General features: G+C 40.1%; 1 protein-coding gene across 3 annotated transcripts; it reads left to right on the top strand.

Moving 5' to 3' along the window:
- The first annotated feature begins 659 nt into the window (after window positions 1-659).
- On the top strand, window positions 660-16,240 carry PAG1 (phosphoprotein membrane anchor with glycosphingolipid microdomains 1). 3 transcript variants are annotated; one of them, XM_083864957.1, is made up of 7 exons: window positions 660-679; window positions 1,091-1,302; window positions 3,667-3,718; window positions 4,249-4,345; window positions 6,961-7,541; window positions 12,056-12,115; window positions 14,209-16,240. In XM_083864957.1, the coding sequence occupies exons 2-7, from the start codon at window positions 1,178-1,180 to the stop codon at window positions 14,557-14,559; spliced, it is 1,266 nt and encodes a 421-aa protein (XP_083721083.1). In that variant the 5' UTR covers window positions 660-679; window positions 1,091-1,177; the 3' UTR covers window positions 14,560-16,240. The 3 variants fall into 3 exon arrangements, with proteins under 3 accessions (XP_083721083.1, XP_083721082.1, XP_083721081.1); XM_083864956.1 differs by lacking the exon at window positions 660-679 and adding an exon at window positions 923-988; XM_083864955.1 differs by lacking the exon at window positions 660-679 and having other exon boundaries at window positions 945-1,302.
- Window positions 16,241-20,804: the final 4,564 nt, after the last annotated feature.

The raw sequence follows: 20,804 nt of genomic DNA, 5'->3' as shown, positions 1-20,804 counted from the left end.
TACATACATATTTCCTATAACAAAAAATTTTCTATGAAAATATATGCATTAAAGTAAGTCATTAGTGGCTTTGGACATTGTCAGTCTTATATTTGGTGCTACTTTTTCATTCCCAAAATATATCCGCTCATTTCTTAGCCATTGTATTCTATTTCAGTTTTTATCAATCAAGTCAGGCTGAAAGCCTGTAAATAGGCTTTTCATAACCTGTTCCCAAATTCTGGAGTAATTGATACCTTCAGCAGTGAAGAATGAATATTTTTTTTTATAATTTTCCCATGTCAACAATGATTGCATTAAATATATGTACAGAATTTTAGAATTTATTGTATACCAAAAGTTATATGTCACAAATAGGGTTTACCCAGGAATATTCCCCATGGGCTGCTGTGCTGAAGCAAAAGTTGTGTTTATTCAAGTTCTTAAAAAAACACCCTGTTTACTTTGCTCTGTTGTTTTCTTAGACTCAGGTAAGAGAAGCTAAAAAAGAAAGTTCAGTATTGTTACTCTCCAGATATACTATTAAGAAAATAAGCATATCACACAGAAATGAGACTGGATCTTATGTGCTGCGAGAAAGGTTTTTGTGATGTTCCTTTCAAAGACTTGCCCAGCTTATTCGTCACTGCACTTTAAACCTCAAATCACATGCAGGCAGGAGAGACAGAGAGAGAAGGAGGTGAACACTTGCTGCAGCTCTTTTTTTGGCTTGTTAACTTTGCAGAAGTTGTAGCTGGTTTTGAAAGCTCTCTTTTCAATGAAATTTACAAATATAACTGCAAAATAGATTACTCTGTCCCTCAGAGTAGATTTATAAATCTTTTTCTGAAAATACAAGTACAGAGATGATGTACTACCTTTTACTCATGTTGAGATTGTAGATAGGTAACAGCTTGTGTTAATATTTGACAGATCTGTTCTGTGTTACTGTCAGAAATGTAGCTGAAAATCTCTTTGGCTGGCTGGGTTGTACTTGAAACTGGTTTTTGTAAGATCTGCATTTAAAAATCTCTGCTGCCGGACTTGTAGCTGTCAGATTCATTATCTTCAAAATTTCTCTTAACCGCTGATGGTGTTCTTCCTTCTGCAGAAACAGAAGGTGCATGAAGCACAGATGTCAGTCTTCTTCAAGGAGTGACTTCTTCAACCCCAAGTGATACCAGCTCCTGCTTGTACCATGGGGCTAGAGGGTGTTTTTTTAGGCAGTGGACAGATCCACGTAATCCTGTGGGGAAGTCTGGCAGCCATGACGACACTCTTGTTCCTCACCTTCCTCATCTTCCTTTGCTCCAGCTGCAATGGGTAAGGGCTTCATGGTTCTTGATTCACTTTGGACATAGCTTCATGTATAAATAGTTAGCAGGAAATACTGAGGACTGAGGTACAGAAATAAAATAAAGGTACAGTTTTCAGAACAAGATTCAGATTTGAACAGTTCTATTCATTCTAAAATCTAATTATTTTTTTCTTTTGCTGTGAAGGAAATACACAATTGTGCTCATTTGGTGGTTTCCCCTAAGCAGAAGCCTGGAGCACAGGTAGACACTGAATGTTAGCAGATCATATCCCTAAGCTGAAACTAAGAACATTAGGTGGGCTAAACAGGACAAAAAGAAGAATAGGTAAAAAGCAAAGGGAAGTTATTATGTACTTCAGCTTTGCCGTGGCCATTCCTGAAGTATAGGGAATATAGTATTGATCCTGCCTTTCAAGCAAAAATGACTAAGGATCAAATAGTGGTACTGATTAATGCCTTATCCCTTATCCTTACTTTCTCCATAAGAGGATTCAATTTCACCAATACAGGTACTTCTATGGGCTTTGTTTATGCACGTTTCAAGGCTCCTTCATGACATGTAAGCTGAGCCCTGCTGACTGCACAGGGAAGCTGGGCAGCCTGCATGGTGCCCTTCCACAGGCCAGACTAGTCAGACCCTTTGCTGTGAGGAGTGGGACTGCTGTGGTCCATATTGCTATGTTCTGCAAACACAGCTAAATCAGCCAACTATATGGGGGGGAAAAATCCAGTATGGCAGCAAAATCTATAAAGCTCGTATAAGGAGCTTTCACCCCTTCAGCTTTGAGAACATTGAGGAAATTGTGCAGCCATAAAATGCACTGTATTGGCACAAGATGTGTCTACAGAGGAAAGCTCTGTTTTTCAGCAGGATTTATCTAATGCCCACCATGCAAAAAAACAGTTGTGGACAAAAACACATCCTGAAATTGGTTGAAATCCTAAAAAGCCTAAGTTAGAACATGTAATTTCATGTGATTCAGGAGAAACACTTTTGTAAACTATAAGTATTGTCACAGTTTCCTGTGATATCTGTGTAAAAATAGTAGATTTATTTATTTATTTATTTATTTATTTAGAAGTAGAAAGGCTATTTTAAATATTCTTTAGCCCACAAACATTGCATTTAGGTACTGTGTATCATCTTTAAGGCCTTTTCCAACCCAAATGATTCTATAATTGTATGTTTTGTTTTGTAACATACCAGTCCCTAGAAAGATGGGTCAAACCACTGAGTAATCTTTGCAGTTACAGATATATATTGCCTGAAATACTTTTTAATCAATTCTTGTGTTGCTACTTTGGACATAATATCATTTGTTTCAGGTCATTCTGTAGGGCAGGTTGTTTATGCATAAATGCAATTGTGCAGAATTTCTTCCTGGCATACTCTGCAAAAATGGATGAGGACATGGAAAACGGAAAAAAAAATTGCTCTTTCTAAAATATCAGAGTCAGAAAAACTTCCAGAGGGGAAGTACAGCTTTTAACTTTCTCTGCTCTGCATTGGTGTTTTGTTATTTCCCAACTAGGTAGAATTCTAACAGTTGCTAATGTGGAAGTGCAGTTCACTGCAGACTTTAGAAGAAGCAAAATTTTACATTGTCAATATTTTCTCACCTTTTTATATGACTTTTCATCTAGGATAAGGACTAACATTATTTTAAGCTCATACTTTATTGCAGTATTTCTGAGTAAGAGCTGTCTTTCCCAAATGGTAAAAACTGGAAATGTGATCCATACTCAGACTCCTATGAAGGACCCAGGGAAGTGAGATTCCTTTAAAAATGTAGACCCCTGCTGCTATTATAGAATCATAGAATGGCCTGGGTTGGAAGGGACTTTAAAGATCATGTAGTTCCCTGCCATGGACTGGGACACATTTCACTAGAGCAGGTTGCTCAGAGCCCCATCCAGCCTGGTCTTGAACATTGCCAGGGATGTGACATCCACAAGTAGTTGCTTCTCGGAGCAGCTTGTTCCACTGTCTCACCATCCTCACAGTAAAGAATTTTTGCCTAATATTTTATCTAAACTTACTCCCATTCCCTCATGTCCTATCTCTGCATAATTATTTTCATTATATTGTAGTTATCATCACTCACTTCTCACTGTGATCTTACACTGAGTGAGAAAGAAGTGGTTTTTGTGTTTGTTGTGCCTCTTCAGTTATGTTTATCACCATTCTGCCTCAATGGTGTTTTTACACAGAGGTAATACCAATTCCTGTAATAATTTTCAGTTATTCCATTTTCAATATTATTGTGAATCATAATTCTGTTCCCTGCAGGAGTGTAAGGTCTGTGAATGATTGGCATTTGTATATTAGCATAATTTGTAGTAAAAATTCATGTGCCTTTTTCATTAAGGGAAAAGAAGGCCAAAAATCAGAATGGAGATCATGAAAATCTGATGAATGTGGTAAGTATTTATTTCTTGCAGCTTGTGTCTGTCTTGTGGTTGGTTTGTACCAAGCTCCTTGCAAAATACAACAGATTAGAAAATAGCTTAGGAATTTCGAGATGGTTGAGCATGGGAAACTTTAAAAGTTGCAGAATAGGAAGAGGAGGAAAACTTGTATAGATCCTGATAATCTGCACTTTCTCAGTGCCCTTTCTGCCATTGCTGTGCTCCAGCCTTTCCTTCACTCCATTTGCAGCCCAAGGGCAGTGTACCCTTTGTCAGCTGCTGTCTTCTCATGGGTTAAAGCCATAGTAATGTCTATTGCCATAAAGCTTGAAAAGGACATCACTCTGGACATCTTTCCATTTATTTCTTTTTAACATCTGTAAATACAGATGCACTGAAATCTCTGAATCTAGTTGGCATGGTTTGGTTCTCCTGCCAGTAATACCTGTGGGTGAGAGCTCTGGAGATGAGAATGAAATTGTTTGCATGTGTATTCACGTGAACATTTATTCTGATCCAGCAGTCACTGATTTGTGTTGCAGCCTTCCGAGAAGGAGGTCTTCAGCCACTCCATCACAAGTTCAGCTACGGAGCCTCCCCCAAATAGTGAACAGAATGGGGCACTCAGCAACGGTGAGGGTGAGTAGTGGCCGCCCCAGCACTCACAGCTCCTGCCTCCGCTGCATGCTGGTGATCCCTCAGGTTTCAGATTTCTATCCATCAGCTTTCCAAGCACACAGGCAAGCCATTTGTCTGAACACTCTGCACACCTCTGCAGGTGTGACACCGACCACACAGAACTTACAACCAAGTTAAACAATGCCATGAAGTAGTTTGCCTTGCTGGGAAGTCAGTGGAGATGATAATCTCATGGAGATTGGGGTGCTTTAGGCTGCATCTCCGCTACTTTGCATGCTCTGGCACAGCCCTATGCCCCTGCTCCCAGTCCTCCACACCAGCCAACACTGGGAGGTGCTGAGGTCCTCTTCTGGACCACCAGGGCTGGGTCACCAAGCCATACCTACCTGACCAGGTCATCAGGCAGAGAATTGGACCTTCTCTAATCTTGGTAAGCTGTGGAACTGGGATAAAACCAGAAGATGAAGTTGCCCTTAGAGTTTCAAAAGTGCTCCAGGAGGCTGTGGAAATACTTCAGGTCCTCCTCCAGGGATTACAGCTTTGGATCACAGTCCTGTGCTGTGCTGTCACTTATATTTTTATATTTTAGAAAACAGGCTACATAAATAGGCCTCCTTTTTTTTCCTTAGTCTTTGCTTTGCTGAACACTCAAAATGATTCATCCTGAAGTATCACTGGAAAATATTTTACTCAGCTGCACCTAAAAATAAACTCACTCTCAGCTCAGAGCCACTGGGAGCCAACCGTTGTCTTCACACTAACACCAACACCAGGGGCTGCACTCCAGTTTACAGCTCTCTCCTCATCTCTTGCATCCAGAGGCTAAGCTATTCAGACTTTACCCTTTAGAGACAAGTATCCAAAGTAATTTTTAAACTTTGTTTTTGTAGCTAATTGCTGTTCCCATCCATTGGCTTGTTGTGTATGTAGGTGTGTGGTTCTCTGAGGGGCTTGATGTGCCAAGCAAAGCCCTGCAGAATGGAAGTATTTCTCTCTGCCATGAGTCACCACATGTGCAGCTGTCAGAGCTGCTGCTATCAACCAGCAGACAGTTTTCAGACTGTCTGATATTATACTCAGCTTACACTCTGCATAATAGCCCTTCTGAATAACAGGAACCACTGTGCTTTAATTTCTCACTTATACTTTATGCAATTCTTGTTAATAGTTCTTTTTATTACTGTTTCTGCTAGCTTTTTGAGCAGGGGCAGGGCTATGGAAGCAGAACCATCAAATGCTGTGTTTTTTTTCTTTACCCAACCAGCCAGCATTGTCTTATTTTATGCCAACCCTTCAGCTACACCAACCCCTTCTGTGCTACCACCCATAACCACAGAAGCACAGAAACTTGAGGTCTCATTGTTTTTGGTTATCCCCTTTAGTCTAAATGGGGTGTGTGCTTTCTGGGTTCTGTAAGGGTGCTTAGCACAGCACAGCAAACGCTAGAACCGAGGACCAGAAAGGCAAAACTCCCATCTCCCATTCAGTGACTACCATCTTACACTTTCAGTTCTGTCCTGAGTTTTGCAGTCAGGGTATGGCTCCCTGCAGGTGCTGACTGTGTCTACATGCCCTGAACACAAGAGAAAGCAATGTCCATGGCAACCACCAAATCAAGGGCATTGATTGCTTTGGCAACACTTCTGTCACCATGTCAAACACACTGAAGGACACAGAAGAATGGGGCTTTTTTTGTTGAGAGAGTCCCTTAGGAACTGTACTAGGAAAAGTAAAGCTGTTCAGAAGTGATTTTTTAAAGAAATAGTGTGAGGTAAAGTTACCTGCCATGCTTGAAACATGCTTGTATATGCCCATGAACACACACAAATGTCACATGTGTGGTGTAAGACGAGAAGCCCCATACATTTCAGTCCCTAATACCCTCTAGTGACAATGACATATGGCCCACTTCTGGGACCTAAAACAACATGTTCTGCCTAACACTACCTTCTGAAGTCTAGTCTTCTCTCTTGTGCATATGGCCAGCTCGTTAGTAGGTTGTCAACCTACATTATGTGCTGCGAGACTAAGAGAAGTATGGCTCAGCCTTTGGTGAGGAGCTTCTGCTGTAGCGTGCAGGGAGGGCTGAGAGAAGTGCAATTCCAACAAGAATTTGGCCAGCATGTTAAACAAGCTGAGGGGTGGTAGGGAGGAAGAAGGAACGCTTTCCTTTTGGTTCCAAAGATTGGGGAAATGCAAAGAGGAAAATCTAATGAGGATTTTTTTAAGGCACTTGGTTTGAGGCCTCCCACCTGTTTCCCATCTGAGACTACTGAGCACTCTGTAATCATTCAGTGAAACTGAGTACAAGGCAGCTGAATATTTATGCACAGCTAACCTCCCACCCCCTGTTCTGACAGTGAATGCTATTGCCATATAATGTGATTTGGGGGTGTATAGACTATTTTAGATGTTGTGAGAAAGATATTTTTGAAGAAATGTCTGTAACTGCAACCTTTTGATAAGCAAAAAGCATGCTAATCACTAGGCATTTCCAGGCATTAGTATCATTTATCTTTTCCAGCATGCCACAAAAACAAAGTGATGTAATGAGTACCAAATCATACCTTTTAGTTATGCCTTTGTTTGTAATACTTCTCTGTAATTTTCTTTAGTTCTTTCTGAGGACAGTACAGCTGCCTGTATCCAGCCTTATGAAGAAGTACAGACACCTGATCTACTAGATCAACAGGATAGTCTTGGAAAGTCTATAAAATGTCACCAGAGCCGGGAACTGCCCAGTATTCCCCCTAACAACCCCATGGAAACTATAATCTCATCTAGAAATGCAGAAAACGATCAAGGTCTTGGAATGGAAGGGCCTTATGAAGTCTTGAAAGACAGCTCCTCTCAGGAGAACATAGTTGAAGACTGCTTGTATGAAACTGTGAAGGAAATTAAAGATGTTGGAGCAGCAGTCAGCATGGAAGGGAACTCTAACAGAAAATCACTGACAGTTTCTCAAGGTCAGAATCAGATTCCTGAGTGCAGAATTGAGTCAGCAGAATATGCATCTGTTGACAGAAATAAGAAGAGTCGCCAAAGTGCAAATTCAGAAAGTCCTCTTGACAACACACCAGATGTAGAGGATGAGCTTCCCCCTCCAGTACCCATGAAACTTCTTGATGAAAATGAGAATGTGCAAGAAAAAGAAGTGGAAGAAGAAGTGACAGAAGGAGCGAGTAAACCAGAAAAGGTAAATGCTGCAAATATTTGTCCTCATCAAACAGCCAAATAATGATAGAGAACATATGGGTGGGAGAGGATTTTATTTTTCAGTAGCAAGAAAAAAACAAAACAAAACACTCAAGATAAAGCAAGACTGTAAATGGAAATATGATAAATGTATAGTATAATCTTTGCATTAGAGGCATATGCTCATTCTGTTGCCGCCTGTATTTTTGATTGTTGCAGCTATGCACTACATAAGGCTTTTCCCAAATATTATCCAGGAATTGCATAGGAGGCCTCTGCTCCTTTGTTTGATGGTATTGTACTTGTGGAAGCTATTACAAAGGGCATCCAGTATCTCTGTCAGCATCTATATCTTGTTCTGAAGCCCTCTCTTCTATTTTTTCTAATGACACTGAAACTTACAAAAAGGAGAGGGGGGCATCCTTGGTGGATGTCCTTAATTTAGATGTGCCTCATTCATTGGGCCACCTTGACTTAGCTGTGCAAATCAAGTTGGGCATCTACTCAAAGTGACTCACTTTGTCTTTTGCTGTAGGAGAGAGGGGTAGAAAGAGAGCGAGATTGCAGCTGTACACTTTTATATTTGTCTAGTTCTGTATGTCACATATAAACAGGGTGTAAGGAATTTCTAAGTGCTGAAATCACAGCCCAAGTTAAGTTTTCTCAGCAGCTTATGCTTGTTCCCTAGGAATGAGTTGTGGTGAATCTCTTGAAAAACAGAATTATGATATTTTCAACAGTTTATTTTCCCATTTGTAGTTTTTTTATCAGAAGTAATTTTAAGGATGCTTTTAGAACATAGCAGAGACTTTTCATAAATTGTTGAGTTTGCATTTTTCAGGATGTTTAGCTGTCTTCTTATTAATTGTGAATGAATGAACTGTAGGTTTAGCAGATTTTTGGTATCTCAGTCATCAAATAATATTAGGTAGGTATTGATGAAAAATTCAAAACAATTCTTAAGATGTAATGTGGCTTTTTAATGTAAACATTTATGTGAAAAATCACAGCAGAGCTGAAATATTGTTAGTTGTTTCTGGTTGTTCTCTTATTTGAAGAATTTCAGTAATCCAGGAAGAAGGCAGAAGAATTATCTTGTTAAATAAATAACTAACCATGTAACTTGTGAAGCACAATAGAGTCCAAATGAATAAACTGAAGACTTCTTGCAGTATAAAAATAATTTCGCTAGACTGTTCAGTGCACATTTTTACAAATAATGAGCTCGTTAAGTAAAAAATTAAGATGTGATTGTCAACAACAATCCAGCAACATTTCCCACCCCCCCCACATTCCAGCCATAAGTAATTTCTAATTAAACTTTTAGATAAACAGCTTTGCATAACAGTGACATTTTTCCTACCAGATGTGAAAAGACTAGCAAAAAGTAATTGTATTTCCTAGGCACCAATACAAAAGAAAAGCCTTTGCTGCTCTGTACCTCCCCAGCGCACCGTGTACGCAGTGTCAGTAACTGCAAGGAGTGGGAATTGATTAAAATGGTTCAGGTTTTGAAGGATTAATCAAGAGATGACACATGTAGTCCCCTAAGTGCCAGAAAAAAGGTGTTTGTCTAATTAAAATTTATTCAGAGCTGAAGGCACCCCGAGTTAAATCTTGGACAGCATCAGATCGTTCTGTGCTCGCTGCTGGGTACATGCATTATGCATCGAGGTGTGTGCCTGTCCTGTCCTTGAGATCTACAGCTGCAGCAGAGCTGGAGATGGTAATTGATGGAATATATAAATGTCATTATTGTTGGCATTGTGGGGGGAGGTGGCTGTGGGATTGTTTTTCTGTTGTGATGATGATAATTTTTCCCTTTATTTTGCTGCTTCGAGCAATGCAAGAGCAATGCCTCGTTTTTTTCAATGTGGCAACTGAAACCAAGGTGTTAATGGAAATGAATGTTACACTGATAACTCTTTTAGTTAGACCCCATAAGTATTTCTGGTTTTGCTTCCTCTTCTATGAGTCTACTTAGCTGCTTTTTTAGCATGACATCTGTATCCCAAACTCTTCAACCTTCTGCCCTGGCCCTGATGAAGACAGAGGTTGTGTGTGTACGTCATGCAAGTGTCCCTCACTGTAATGAGGGCACAAAGAAGGGACAGGCAGGGAGGCACCTATGTAACCTGCCAACAGAGAGAACAGACTGTCCAAGCTGTTTCAGTCTCACCATCTAAAAGAGGGCAGCCTGGGTGACCCCCATGCAATGCCAGTCCCTGAAGCACACCAATCTAGGTGGACCAAACCAGAGACCAAATATGTATCCTGTATATAACAGCATGAAAACAACAAAGCATCCTTTTAAGAGCCAGGTGTGCTCTTAAATGAATAATGAATGAAAGTTTACCTACACTGGTTTGTGGCTGTGGCCCAGCCAAGTCCTTTGGAAAGGCTTGGTGAAGAAAGACACTTTTAATAGCACAAAGCCTCTTACAGGCCACTGTCACCTGCAAAACCTTGAGCATAGTTCTTCTAATAATCCTGGAAAGGCAGAATAGATTTCTTTAGTTCTTTCTTTTATTTAAAAAGGAAGTATCAATCTCCTTTTTCACCCAGGTCTTTCCAGAGTGAGCACCAGTAGAAATGCTCTCTGTGTGTCCATCTGGCTGCTGCCATCTGATTTCAGCCTTGCACAGCCTGAGGATGGGCAAAGCATCTCTTTCAAATGCATGAGAGAAGAATGTTCTTCTTGTTCTTGTGCCCAAGTCAGGAGCAGCAGCTGAGCCAAAAAGCAAAAGAAAAAGCAAAAGATCAAGTGCTGTCAAGGAACGAAAGGAAAGTGGAAGGCAAATAAGGACACATGTTGTTTGTGTTGCTACTGTTGAGGTTTCAGCATAGTTTAAAATGTTGCTAGGTACAAAATGTTTAAGAGCAAGTGGGATTTTTTTAAGTTTCCACCATAACAATATCCTCCAAAATTGATGTGTCACAAGCTTCAAATTTAGAAGAAAGAATGCTATATCCAGGGGAATGGCCCAGGATGGAAAACACCCTAATAAGTATTTATCAGTACTTGAGTGGGAAACTGTAAAGGGGATCCTGACACATGGTGCTTATAGACACAATGATGACAGAAAAATCACTGAAGAATTTTATGAGCACAGGCTTGTTTTAATGTGTGAGGATGAAATTAGTAGCATACTCCCCAGCACAAAAAATAGTGTTGCAGATAGGAAAGACTAAACTAAGTTACTGTAGTGAAGCAGATCTAATACAAAGCCAAAACATATTTGGACTTTTCCTTTTTTTTTTTTTTTTTTTTTTTTTTTTTTAGTAAACAAGCCACAGGTTAAAGAGCGCTGCTCTCCAGTCTGTGAGAAAGAAGTGAGGGAGTTTGTCAGTGTGAGGGAAGGTCTTCAGGAGCAACAGGCAGAACTTTAGTGTGCTTTGGGCCAGGGTCTGTCAGAAGTGCCTGGGAACTTGAAGTTTGGTATTTACCAGAAGTAAAAACAAAAGAAAATGGAATGAGGAAAGAATCTATCACAATAAACCTCTGAGAAGAAAAGACAAACCAAAACAAAACAACAAGTTCTGTGTGCCTGGAAGTCGTATTTTATTGACTGTGCTAAAAATAGCTCTAGTCCTCCATGTTGGCTTGCACTGGAAGTGGTATGAAGTATTTTAGTTGGAGAAGTTGTGTTAAAGTCCAAAATAGAGCCTTTTACAGTGCTGGAAGGCTCTCTCTGAATCACTGTGAAGCAGGAATCCAGCAAAGCCTTCTTGCCCCAAGAAGGAGGCACCCCACAGCTGCTGTGTAGCAGCAGGGTCTTCGTTGTTGTAAAGGTCTAAAGGCATTTTTCATTAGAGCAAAATGCTTTTCCCCCGAGGCTTCATGACCTGTTTTACACAGAGCATGTTAGATGTGTGAAATTAGACTTGATACCAAACCAAGCCCTCCATCCTTCAGTGACTCTGCTGTGTGACCTGGCCCCAGCTCAGGGTGGGTTGCAGCAGGTCTGAGTGGTTGTGAGGCCACTCAGTGGTTGTGAGTCTGCTGAGCACCTTTGCACAGGGACTGCATTCCAGGGGTGGAGGACACAGCTCTCCTGTCCAGGATCTACAGAATAAAGGACAACAATCATCCAGAAGGTGTCAGCTGAGTGTTGTTCTTTTGTTGTCTAAAAACAAATCTGAAAATCCTGTGAAGGGGCAGCTGGTGTATCACAACAGCTGACTTCTAATTGTTCAGAAACCTCTGCAGGCACTTCATAAGAAGTGTAAAGGCAGAGATACAGTGGTGCAGAGCTTGTTTTAACCATTGTATTATTTTTACCCTTTTCAGGTGAGGACAAGAGCAGATACACCAAAAAACTTTACTAACCTCAGAGCTGTTATCTCCAGAGAAGTACTCTGAATAGTGGGGATATTAGCTACGTATAATGGCACTTGAGAGCAAATGACCATAAAATATAATGTATTGATTATAATGGGAGGGTTTTGTTACAGATTTCACATTGTTGATGGGTAATGAGCCTTTTATTTTCTTTCTTTCTTCCTTTTTTACAGAGGCTTAGTTCAGTATCTTACAAATCTCGAGAGGAAGATCCATCTCTTACAGAAGATGAGGTAGGTTTCTTGCGTGAAATTCAGTAACTAACTAGAGACCAATTTTTAGGCAGAAATTAGCATAAGCTCTGCATGATTAAGCAGCATCTAAGAAGGATGAAACTTGTGTGAAGGGAAAATGAAAGCCCAAAATCTTTGCACAGAATTTCCATTGCCATGTTCCTAAAATCAGAACTGTTCTAACATGTGTTCTAACAGTATTAGACCCATAGGTTAAAAATGGTGTCAGAAAATAATAGGAGGCCACAATTAAGTTGATTGTTAGGGTAGTTTCTTGATTTGGATGACAAGACCTTCCCAAGAAGAATAACCAGCAGCCTTTTCAAACATATGCTCCACCTTCCCCATGCAAAATGTTTGGGGCTCTGGGAAGTAAACTGAAGCACAATGAAAGCAATGGAATATAAACTGTTCTTTAAAATGTCTGTTGGTCAGATAAATGGAGGAAAGTTAAACAAAGAGAAAAGTGAAACATAAATAAGGCTGTTTGTGATCATCTCCAGTACACTCATGCCATTTATAAATATGTTCTCTGGACATAAAAGTAAACACAAACTTGGCAATGAGCTAAATGAGCTAATGCCTTCTGCTGGGAGAAGCATTCCCAGACATTAATGAATAACCTGATCTTGAACTGGATTAATGTAATCTAATACTGAGAAGAGTTGAAGTATAAATGAGCAAAAAAGCCATTTTTTCTTTGGTTAGCTGAAATCAGTAAAAAGTAAGAAGTATTGTCATCTCCAAGTCGATGTCCCTCTAAAACAAACAAATAAACAAAAACCACCCAGCCCCAAAACCACCAAACCAAAACCAAAAAAACCCCTAACCAACCAACCAACCAACCAACCACCCCCGCAAAAATAATAATAGTAAAAGACACAACAAAAAACCAACCAACCAACCAAACCCCCCCCCCCCCCGAATTATCAGAAGTGGTCTGGTTCATCTGCTTCAGTCTGTGTTGCCTAATGGTAATGGACATTTTCTGTGCCTATCTACTCTTTTAACTGGATTGATACAAACCCAGAGTGGCCTTGCATGCTTGGGAAAGACTTTAAATGTAATAGAAGAGCTATGTTGCATTGTGATATTGGATACCAGAGAGGCCGTGCAGGGAAATTCAGCCATCTGTCTTGTGCAAGGGCTAGTATCCATTTGGCCTGGGAGAGGCAATTAAGACTGATTTCTCTGCTTGGCATCAGCCCAGGTCATCCCTGAGCAGAGGGACGTGTGGATGTGGGCTTTTCCTCACCTTTTTGTGAAGGGCCACTTCCATACACTTGTTGAAGTGTTCCCACCTCACCAGAGGGAATTCTTAGGAATGAAATGCTGGCTCCCTTTCTGCTGTTTACACCTGAGAGGTTTCAGTCTCCAGTCTGAAGTTCACATACTCAATGCCTGAGAAGCAGCTCCTCTTGTGGGCAGAGTATAATCAATAGAGCAGACTTTGCATATCAGTATTGGCACTATTTGCTATTATCTGGTGTGAATAATTTATCTACAGATTTTTAATACTGTCTTCACAGGTGTTGGTGCCTATTTAGTCCTGCCTATAAAAACAATTCTTCTATTGCAGTGTCTCTAAAAGCAGAAAAGTAGCCGCTACAATTAAAAATAGTTACAATAATAATTTTTAAAGCCCTAAGGATCAGACAGCATCCTTATCCTACATTAAAGCAGTTCAATCTGATCCTCCCTTTGATGCCTCTCTCCCTAATGAGTCCAAATTGACTCCAGGACCATAGCAAAACTTGCAAGAGCTCCTGCTCACAAAGCCATTCCCTTTGCCCAGTTCTAATTTTCTCACCAGGGTTTTATATTCAAAGAAGTTTTACATTTATAAACTTATTTTATAAAGCATTCTCTTTTTTGAAAGTAAATTGATTTATAAATGCATGCCAGAAAAGGAAGAACTTGTAATTTTTTTTTTTTTTTTTGCAAGGAAAACACTGTATCCTTTTAGAAAGGATATCTTTTTATCAGAAGATCCTGTCTTTTTCTAAATAAACAGTATCCTTGTAGTACAAGGGTACAGACTAGCACAAACTTTATGCCATGCTTCATACTCAGCAGGTGTCTCCTTTTCCCAGATCTCAGCCATGTACTCATCGGTGAGTAAGCCAGGACAGGCCATCAAGGCACTGGATTCTCCTTACACCTGCATTCAAGAGATTGCATCTCAGAGGTCCCCATCTATTTGCAGTGGCCTCTATGCAAGTGTGAAGGACTTTGAAAACACCCTAAATTCTACCACTGTGCCTCAGTCAGCGGACAGACCAAACGGGGAGCTGGAGCCGGACTATGAAGCTATCCAGTCCGTGAGCCAAGAAGAAGACAGGACCTTGTCCATGCCTAACACAAACCACACTGCTCTTTCAGGAGAGAATGACTATGAGAGCATAGGGGACTTGCAGCACCACAGGGAATTCACCAGACTTTAACTACTCTGGCAGCAGATCTCCCCACGGTTATTTTCAAAGGACAAGTGAAACATGGAGAGGGAAGTGCTTTTCCTTTTGAGGAACAAAGCTAAGTATGGAACACAAGTTGTGAAGAAGCCAGGGTGTGATACCTGCTGGTTTTTCTGGGTGGTGGATCAAGGTTCATGGGAAAGGGTACGTCAGGTCAGAAAGATGACCAGGACAACGTAAAGGTTTCTTTATTGTTATTAGCTCCAAGGCAAACGTAATTTGGGAAGGAGTGCCATGCTTGTCATCCTGATAGGATTACGTACCAAAAAGTCTACCTTTACACAAAACTAGCTTCTCATTTTAAGAGATTATTTTATGTAATTTTCTTCAAAGTGTTTTTCAAGAATAATTTTTTATTCATCTGTAATGTTGAGCAAACCATGGATAACTGTACCTCAACTCAGACATACTTTGCAGGGCTGGGGAAGATGAACTCACTTCTGTGTCTTTTGGGGAGCTCTCTCCACATTCACTGCAACTAAAGTGCAAACAACAGTAGTTCACAAGGGACCGACTCCAAATGTACTTGAAGTAATTCTGTTGGCTTTTTCTTTTTTATTTTCTTTTTTTTTTTTAATGTCAAGGGCTGTAGAATGTGACTTGAAGTATTTGAAATGTGTACTGGTATTTGTAGGGGTTTTGTTTGATTATTTGTGAAACATCCCTTTAAAATGGCAATGGTCACCCTTAGCATTCTTGCACTGTTTCCCTCAAATGGACATAAACACCTACACATACACACCCCAGACCATTGTCATGTTGGAAAAAGTTGTGCAAATGAATGCACTGGCATAATGTGTAGTCTAATCTTAGTAGTGTTGGGTAATTTTTTTTGCAGAATTTTGCCCCTTTTAAAGACTTAAATATTTTAATACGTTTGTCTAGTTTCTTATATAGGAAAATTATGTACTGTGTTGAGTGGATAATATTTTTATTTTTTACAACATATTTTTCATCTTCAAAGTTTTTGTAAATTAACTTACTGGGGTTTGTAACAGGAGGAATCCCATTCCTTATTTGGGCTTTATTTGGTTTTGTTTTTAAATTTTTTTCCTATTTCAAAAGTAGATAAATGAAAATGGCTTTGGGGTTGTTTTGTTGGCGTTTTCTGTCTCCTTGAGCAGGGCTATGGAACATGCCTTGCTGTTTTTAAGCTAAAATCATGGAGTCTATGTAAAAGAACACTGCCAAAGGGCAAAAAAGAGGCAAAAGAGACAATGGGATTTAGTCAGGCATAGCCACTGGTCCTCCTTGTTCTTCTATTAGAAGGAGCAGGAGGGCAACCATAACCACCTTGGGCCTCTGACAAGCAGCTTGAAAGCCACTGGCTTTCCTAAAATGCTGAGTTATTCTGTTACTGTGAAAAACAAAGTACAGTGTTTGGATGAAATAAGCAGGTACGGGATTGGTACTTTTTTTCTTCAAGAATAATACAATAAATAGTACAATGGTACAAGAACAGTCCAACAGTAAAGAACTAGCATTGTGTGACATGCATGTGCACATATCCCTATGTATATAAGCAGACACTTGTAATTTGGACACAAGTATAAGTTGTAGTCCAAGCTTGGCAACATTCACATACGTAATATCTGGCATGTGCTTGAAGAGCAGTTTATTTTTCATTCAAAATAAACAGTACATAAACTGAGGTTGGCTTATTCTGTAGTAAACAAAACAGGTTTACGTTCAGTTCAGTTGGTACTGGGTTTTGAAGGTTGAGTCCTTCTCAGATCCTTGGTCAGCGCTCAACATGACTTGGTACTATGAAGAGCAAACAGATCTGGGTATACACATTTATTAGAAATAGCTTCATAACTGAAAGAAGTGTGCTGATTTACAGGCTTTGCCTGTAAGTAGTACAGCTCTGAGGAGCAGTGCAATTGTGCAGTCAACCTCTGCCCACGGGGTGGTTCAAACTTCGTGGATCCTGGCCTTGTGTGACAGGGCAGCACGCTTGATCTATGAAACTTTCCTTGGAGGAGAAGCAGTCTCCACTCCACTCTACATCCATCCTGGTCTTAACCATGCTGCCATGCTTTGACAGCTGCAGCAAACCCTTTGTTTCCACTTCAGTACATTTTAAGGATGACTGTGGCTTTGGTTTCTGGGGGTTTTCCCTTTATGAAAATTTTTGTTTCTGTTTCCTTGAATGTGAATTCATGAAGTTCACCTTTGAACATTCTTTCCTTCTACTTCCCACTGTTTAAGGCCAAAGATAATATGCACCATGTTTCAGAAGATTTGTTATGCTAAGTCTAGAGAATTTCTTTAGTCTTTAACTATGTGTTTGCTGTCTGTTCCTTGCTCAGGGGTACCAGTTTATATATGTAGTCCTCAGTCTGACTCCTGCAGCTTAGTGGCAGGCATACCTCAACTCCTGAAATTCCCAAATACATCTCAAGATGTAGTTAACCCTTTACATGGATGACTGCTTTTGGAGAAACAGTAGGAACACAAGGTTTGCCAGGTTCACTAGATTCAATTTCAAGACCAATTCAAAGATATCTTGAGATAATGTCAATGATAGCAAGCGAATAGCACTGAATTCTTGATTGTAAAATTTTAAGGTGCAAAAGAAGAAAAGCAAACATCACTCTAGAAATACCCCCATTGAGATCAGCAGGTTGAAGGATAGTGGGTGGAGGACTGTCCAGGTCAGAAATGTTGCTTTGTAGGACAGGACACAATCCTTCCATCCTTTTTTTTTCTCTGTTTTGACAACAGCTCATGAGAGCTCTTAGACTTCCCTTTTCACAGTGAAAGAAAATTTTTCCTCCCCCTTTCTTCTTTCTTTGGTTTCTCTTTTTAACTTGTCTCATACAGACTTGCACTGGGAGCTGGTACCATGTCTGCAGTCCTGTGGCAGTGGCACATTCCTTCCTGTTTAAACTACTTTTAGGCTGGTCACAACTGTTTAATGGTCCATCAGACCTCAGTCTCATGGAGAAGCAGTTCACATTTCGGATTGCTGATTTTGGGATGTGTACCTGCCCTCAGCCTTGAGACCCACACACACTGGACACTTAAGAGCTGCAAAAAAGAATTACCCCCCTGACCAAGGATGTACAGGGGAGTCCATAACTCCCCTGCAATCTCCATTATGTAATCTAATGCTAAAGGAAAATGTTTTAGAATTCAGTCCGAGGATGGTGAGTATTTACATTACTTGACAAAGAATCAAGGTTCTGATTTAGTTCCCTCTTCCCAGAAGTAACACCTGTTCCTTTATGGCTGTTGCCAATGCTTCCTTTTCATTAATATATTTGATAGAAAGATTTTTCCAGCAGTAATCCCCAAAGAGATTAATCTGACTGTAAAGAAAAGGGAGTGTCTCCTACTTGTCTCTTTACTGCTCTTTTTAATTCTTTCATCATATCCCTAAGTAGAATGTCAACATCCAAAATGAAGTATTTGTTACCTGGTGATGTTTTCTGAGGAAGCTTCACAGTCTATTTCTTTGCCTCCTTTTTTGGCACAACTGTACAATAAGATCTCACATCAAATTGTCAGTAAGGCCAAGAGAAGCTGTAATGTGTATATAACTGCACTAGTGAAGAGATCTTTCTGATTTCCCTCTGGGAACTGGTAGAAAATGAAAAATGCAGTTCAGACATCTTTTCCATTAATCTGTGTCTCCCATGAGAGTTGTTCTTACTGCATACCTAAACCAGTGTTAATCCAGTATGGAAACCAGTCATCCTTTTCTACTGTGGGTGTAGAATAACTTTCTCAGTCACAGAGAGAAATATATTCTTTGCAAATACCTGTAGCACAGGCATGTACCTAATTACCACAGTTAGATCAGTTATAGTGCCTTTTTTACAAAGTAGCTAGTACTTCCATACTCTTTTCCATACTGTATGTGTTTAACTCAAAAGTACAAAGGGACAACCCCAACGTTTACTTGTCCCAAGTTGGAAATGCTTTATAGAGACATATGTACTGGACCTCAGTTAGCCCTACAATAGCAATAGTCACTCACAAACATCCACTAAAAAGCCCAGTAATGTAGCTATGATGACTGAGCTTTGCAATAAGAATTAGCAGTCTTCTTTTGAAGAACCTGGGTTTTACAATAGTGAGCATTCAGGGAGGTGGTGTTCACGTCAACTGTGAACAATTTGTTGCTTCAGTCTTTCTATTAATATAAATTGCAGGCTTGCTTACATGTAGCAGGATCCATGGAGTGAGGGATAAGCAGGTGTGGGGATTTGTACTCATGAGTAACCCAGAGTTGGGTCATCCTCATAGTTTCAACTGGCTAATGACCAGCTGCCTTGTTCTCCAAGCCCTCATCTATCGTGCCTTCAAGGAATCCATCCTGCAGGGATGCTTCTGGGCTGCATGCTTCTCCATGGCTCCCTGAACAGCTCCTGTCCGCGGTTTTGAACACAATTCCGTATACACGGTGCTCTCTGTTCAACTTTTCAATGGTGCTTTTATAAGATGCTGGATAATTGGTTTGCATGTGCTTTCTGAAAGCTGATGTGTAAAGCTGTGACACAGAGTGCTCTGTCTGGTATTGTCTGCTTCCCAGAACTTAGTGTTGTTAACTGTGCTACTCCTGAGTACAAAAGCTGACAGGGCTGCCCTGTCTCTTGCTCATCTCACCGCAGCAGAGTGGAGTCACCACGTGTGACAGGCCTGCCTAGGCTGGGACACAGGTGTTCAAAAGCAGCCATTCGGGCCAGGTGACTTGGCTGGGAAGCAGCTAGAGACATGACTCTCCTCTGTGCACTGTGGGACTGGAAACATCATAGCCCAGCTCAAGGACTTCTTTTCTGTCTCCAATTCTGCATATACATTTGCCATGTGACTGTAAGAAATCTGTTTCTGCAACAAACACTTTAATGTGGACCACACTCCAGTGAGGGACTTTTGCTCTTAAGCAAATAACCAGTTATTTCAGATGAGTTTTATTTTTTGAGGTTGGAGTATGCCTGAATAAGGCTTTTATGTGCCTCACAAGTAATTTGGTGTGATAGTCTGCTGCAAAACAGAAGAATGCAGAAAGATGCTTACCCTGACAGATGCTCCTTGGGTGGTGTGCTGAAGACTTTCAAAGGCAGGTCTCCTCCTGGGAGCAGGAAACATAATTACTGTTAATATGATTTCATACCTTGGTGCTGAAATTGATTTGTAGCATCTCTTCTGGGATGGTGGTGGCTGAAGTCATTGCCAGAGCAGATCTCAGTCTCAGAAAAGAAAACATATACATAATATATATCCCTTGCTGGCAAGCAACATGTATTCAGGACTATGTTAAAGATAAATGCTGCTAATGGAATATCACAGAGCTAAAAATACAGGCTTCCCTTTCTTCAAGGAGAGAGAGAACCCCTTTTGTTGGTCAGCATAAAATATCCCAGGCTTACAAAATATATTAAACAAATTAATTGCATATGGGTGATTTTCCAGGAGTGCATTAGGATATCACATACAGTAGGCACTGTTCTTTTCTCCTGAACAGCAGAAAGACGACAACTTATTTGTAATACAAGGTTCCCATTGATTAATTGATTAAACTTAATTTACATATAATCCAAAGGTCAGCAAGAACATCTACACAATGTAGATATATTTTAGCTCTGGCATCCCAATTTCCATAGAAATGCACAGATTATCTTTGCATTACATACCCATTGGCCTGTGCCCAGTCTATGGGTAATATAAATCTTACAGTTCTGTTTTTACAAGCTGCAAGGTTTTGTTTCTGGAGGCCTTCAGTTTTAAACTGGCCTGAAGGGACAGTCACTACAAGTATGATAGCAAAGTGCCTAAAAATATGGATGTTTCTGTAAAGGTAAAGATGCTCAGTGTTATTGCATAGCCACTTGAACTACTGTATGTGATGCTCTCTTGCCATGCACATTCCTAAATATTTGCTTTCATTTGTGGTGTTTGTTTATTGTTATAATAGCACATTCTGACAAGGGTTTTGTCTCTGCAAATTCATTGGCTAATTTTAACTAGCATGCGTTTGTACAGAAAATACAAAATGCATTTTTTTTCATTTAGAAAGCACCTATGTTATTTCTTATAGTTTATGATAATGCAACAATCGGCTTAGATTATTTATAAGGTATGTAAGTATCACTTGATTTCAAAACGCTTCATTTGAGATTTCAGAATGCCTGCTGTTCACTACAGAACAATATAACCAACTCTTGTCCTTTTAATCTTGTTATACTGGGGAGGGGGGCTTAAACCTT

The sequence above is a fragment of the Zosterops lateralis genome (assembly GCF_965231275.1).
Source record: "Zosterops lateralis genome assembly, chromosome: 1".
Taxonomy (NCBI): Eukaryota; Metazoa; Chordata; class Aves; order Passeriformes; family Zosteropidae; genus Zosterops; species Zosterops lateralis.
The sequence above is the reverse complement of the archived record's forward strand: the minus strand, read 5'-3'. Positions and strand labels throughout refer to the sequence as shown.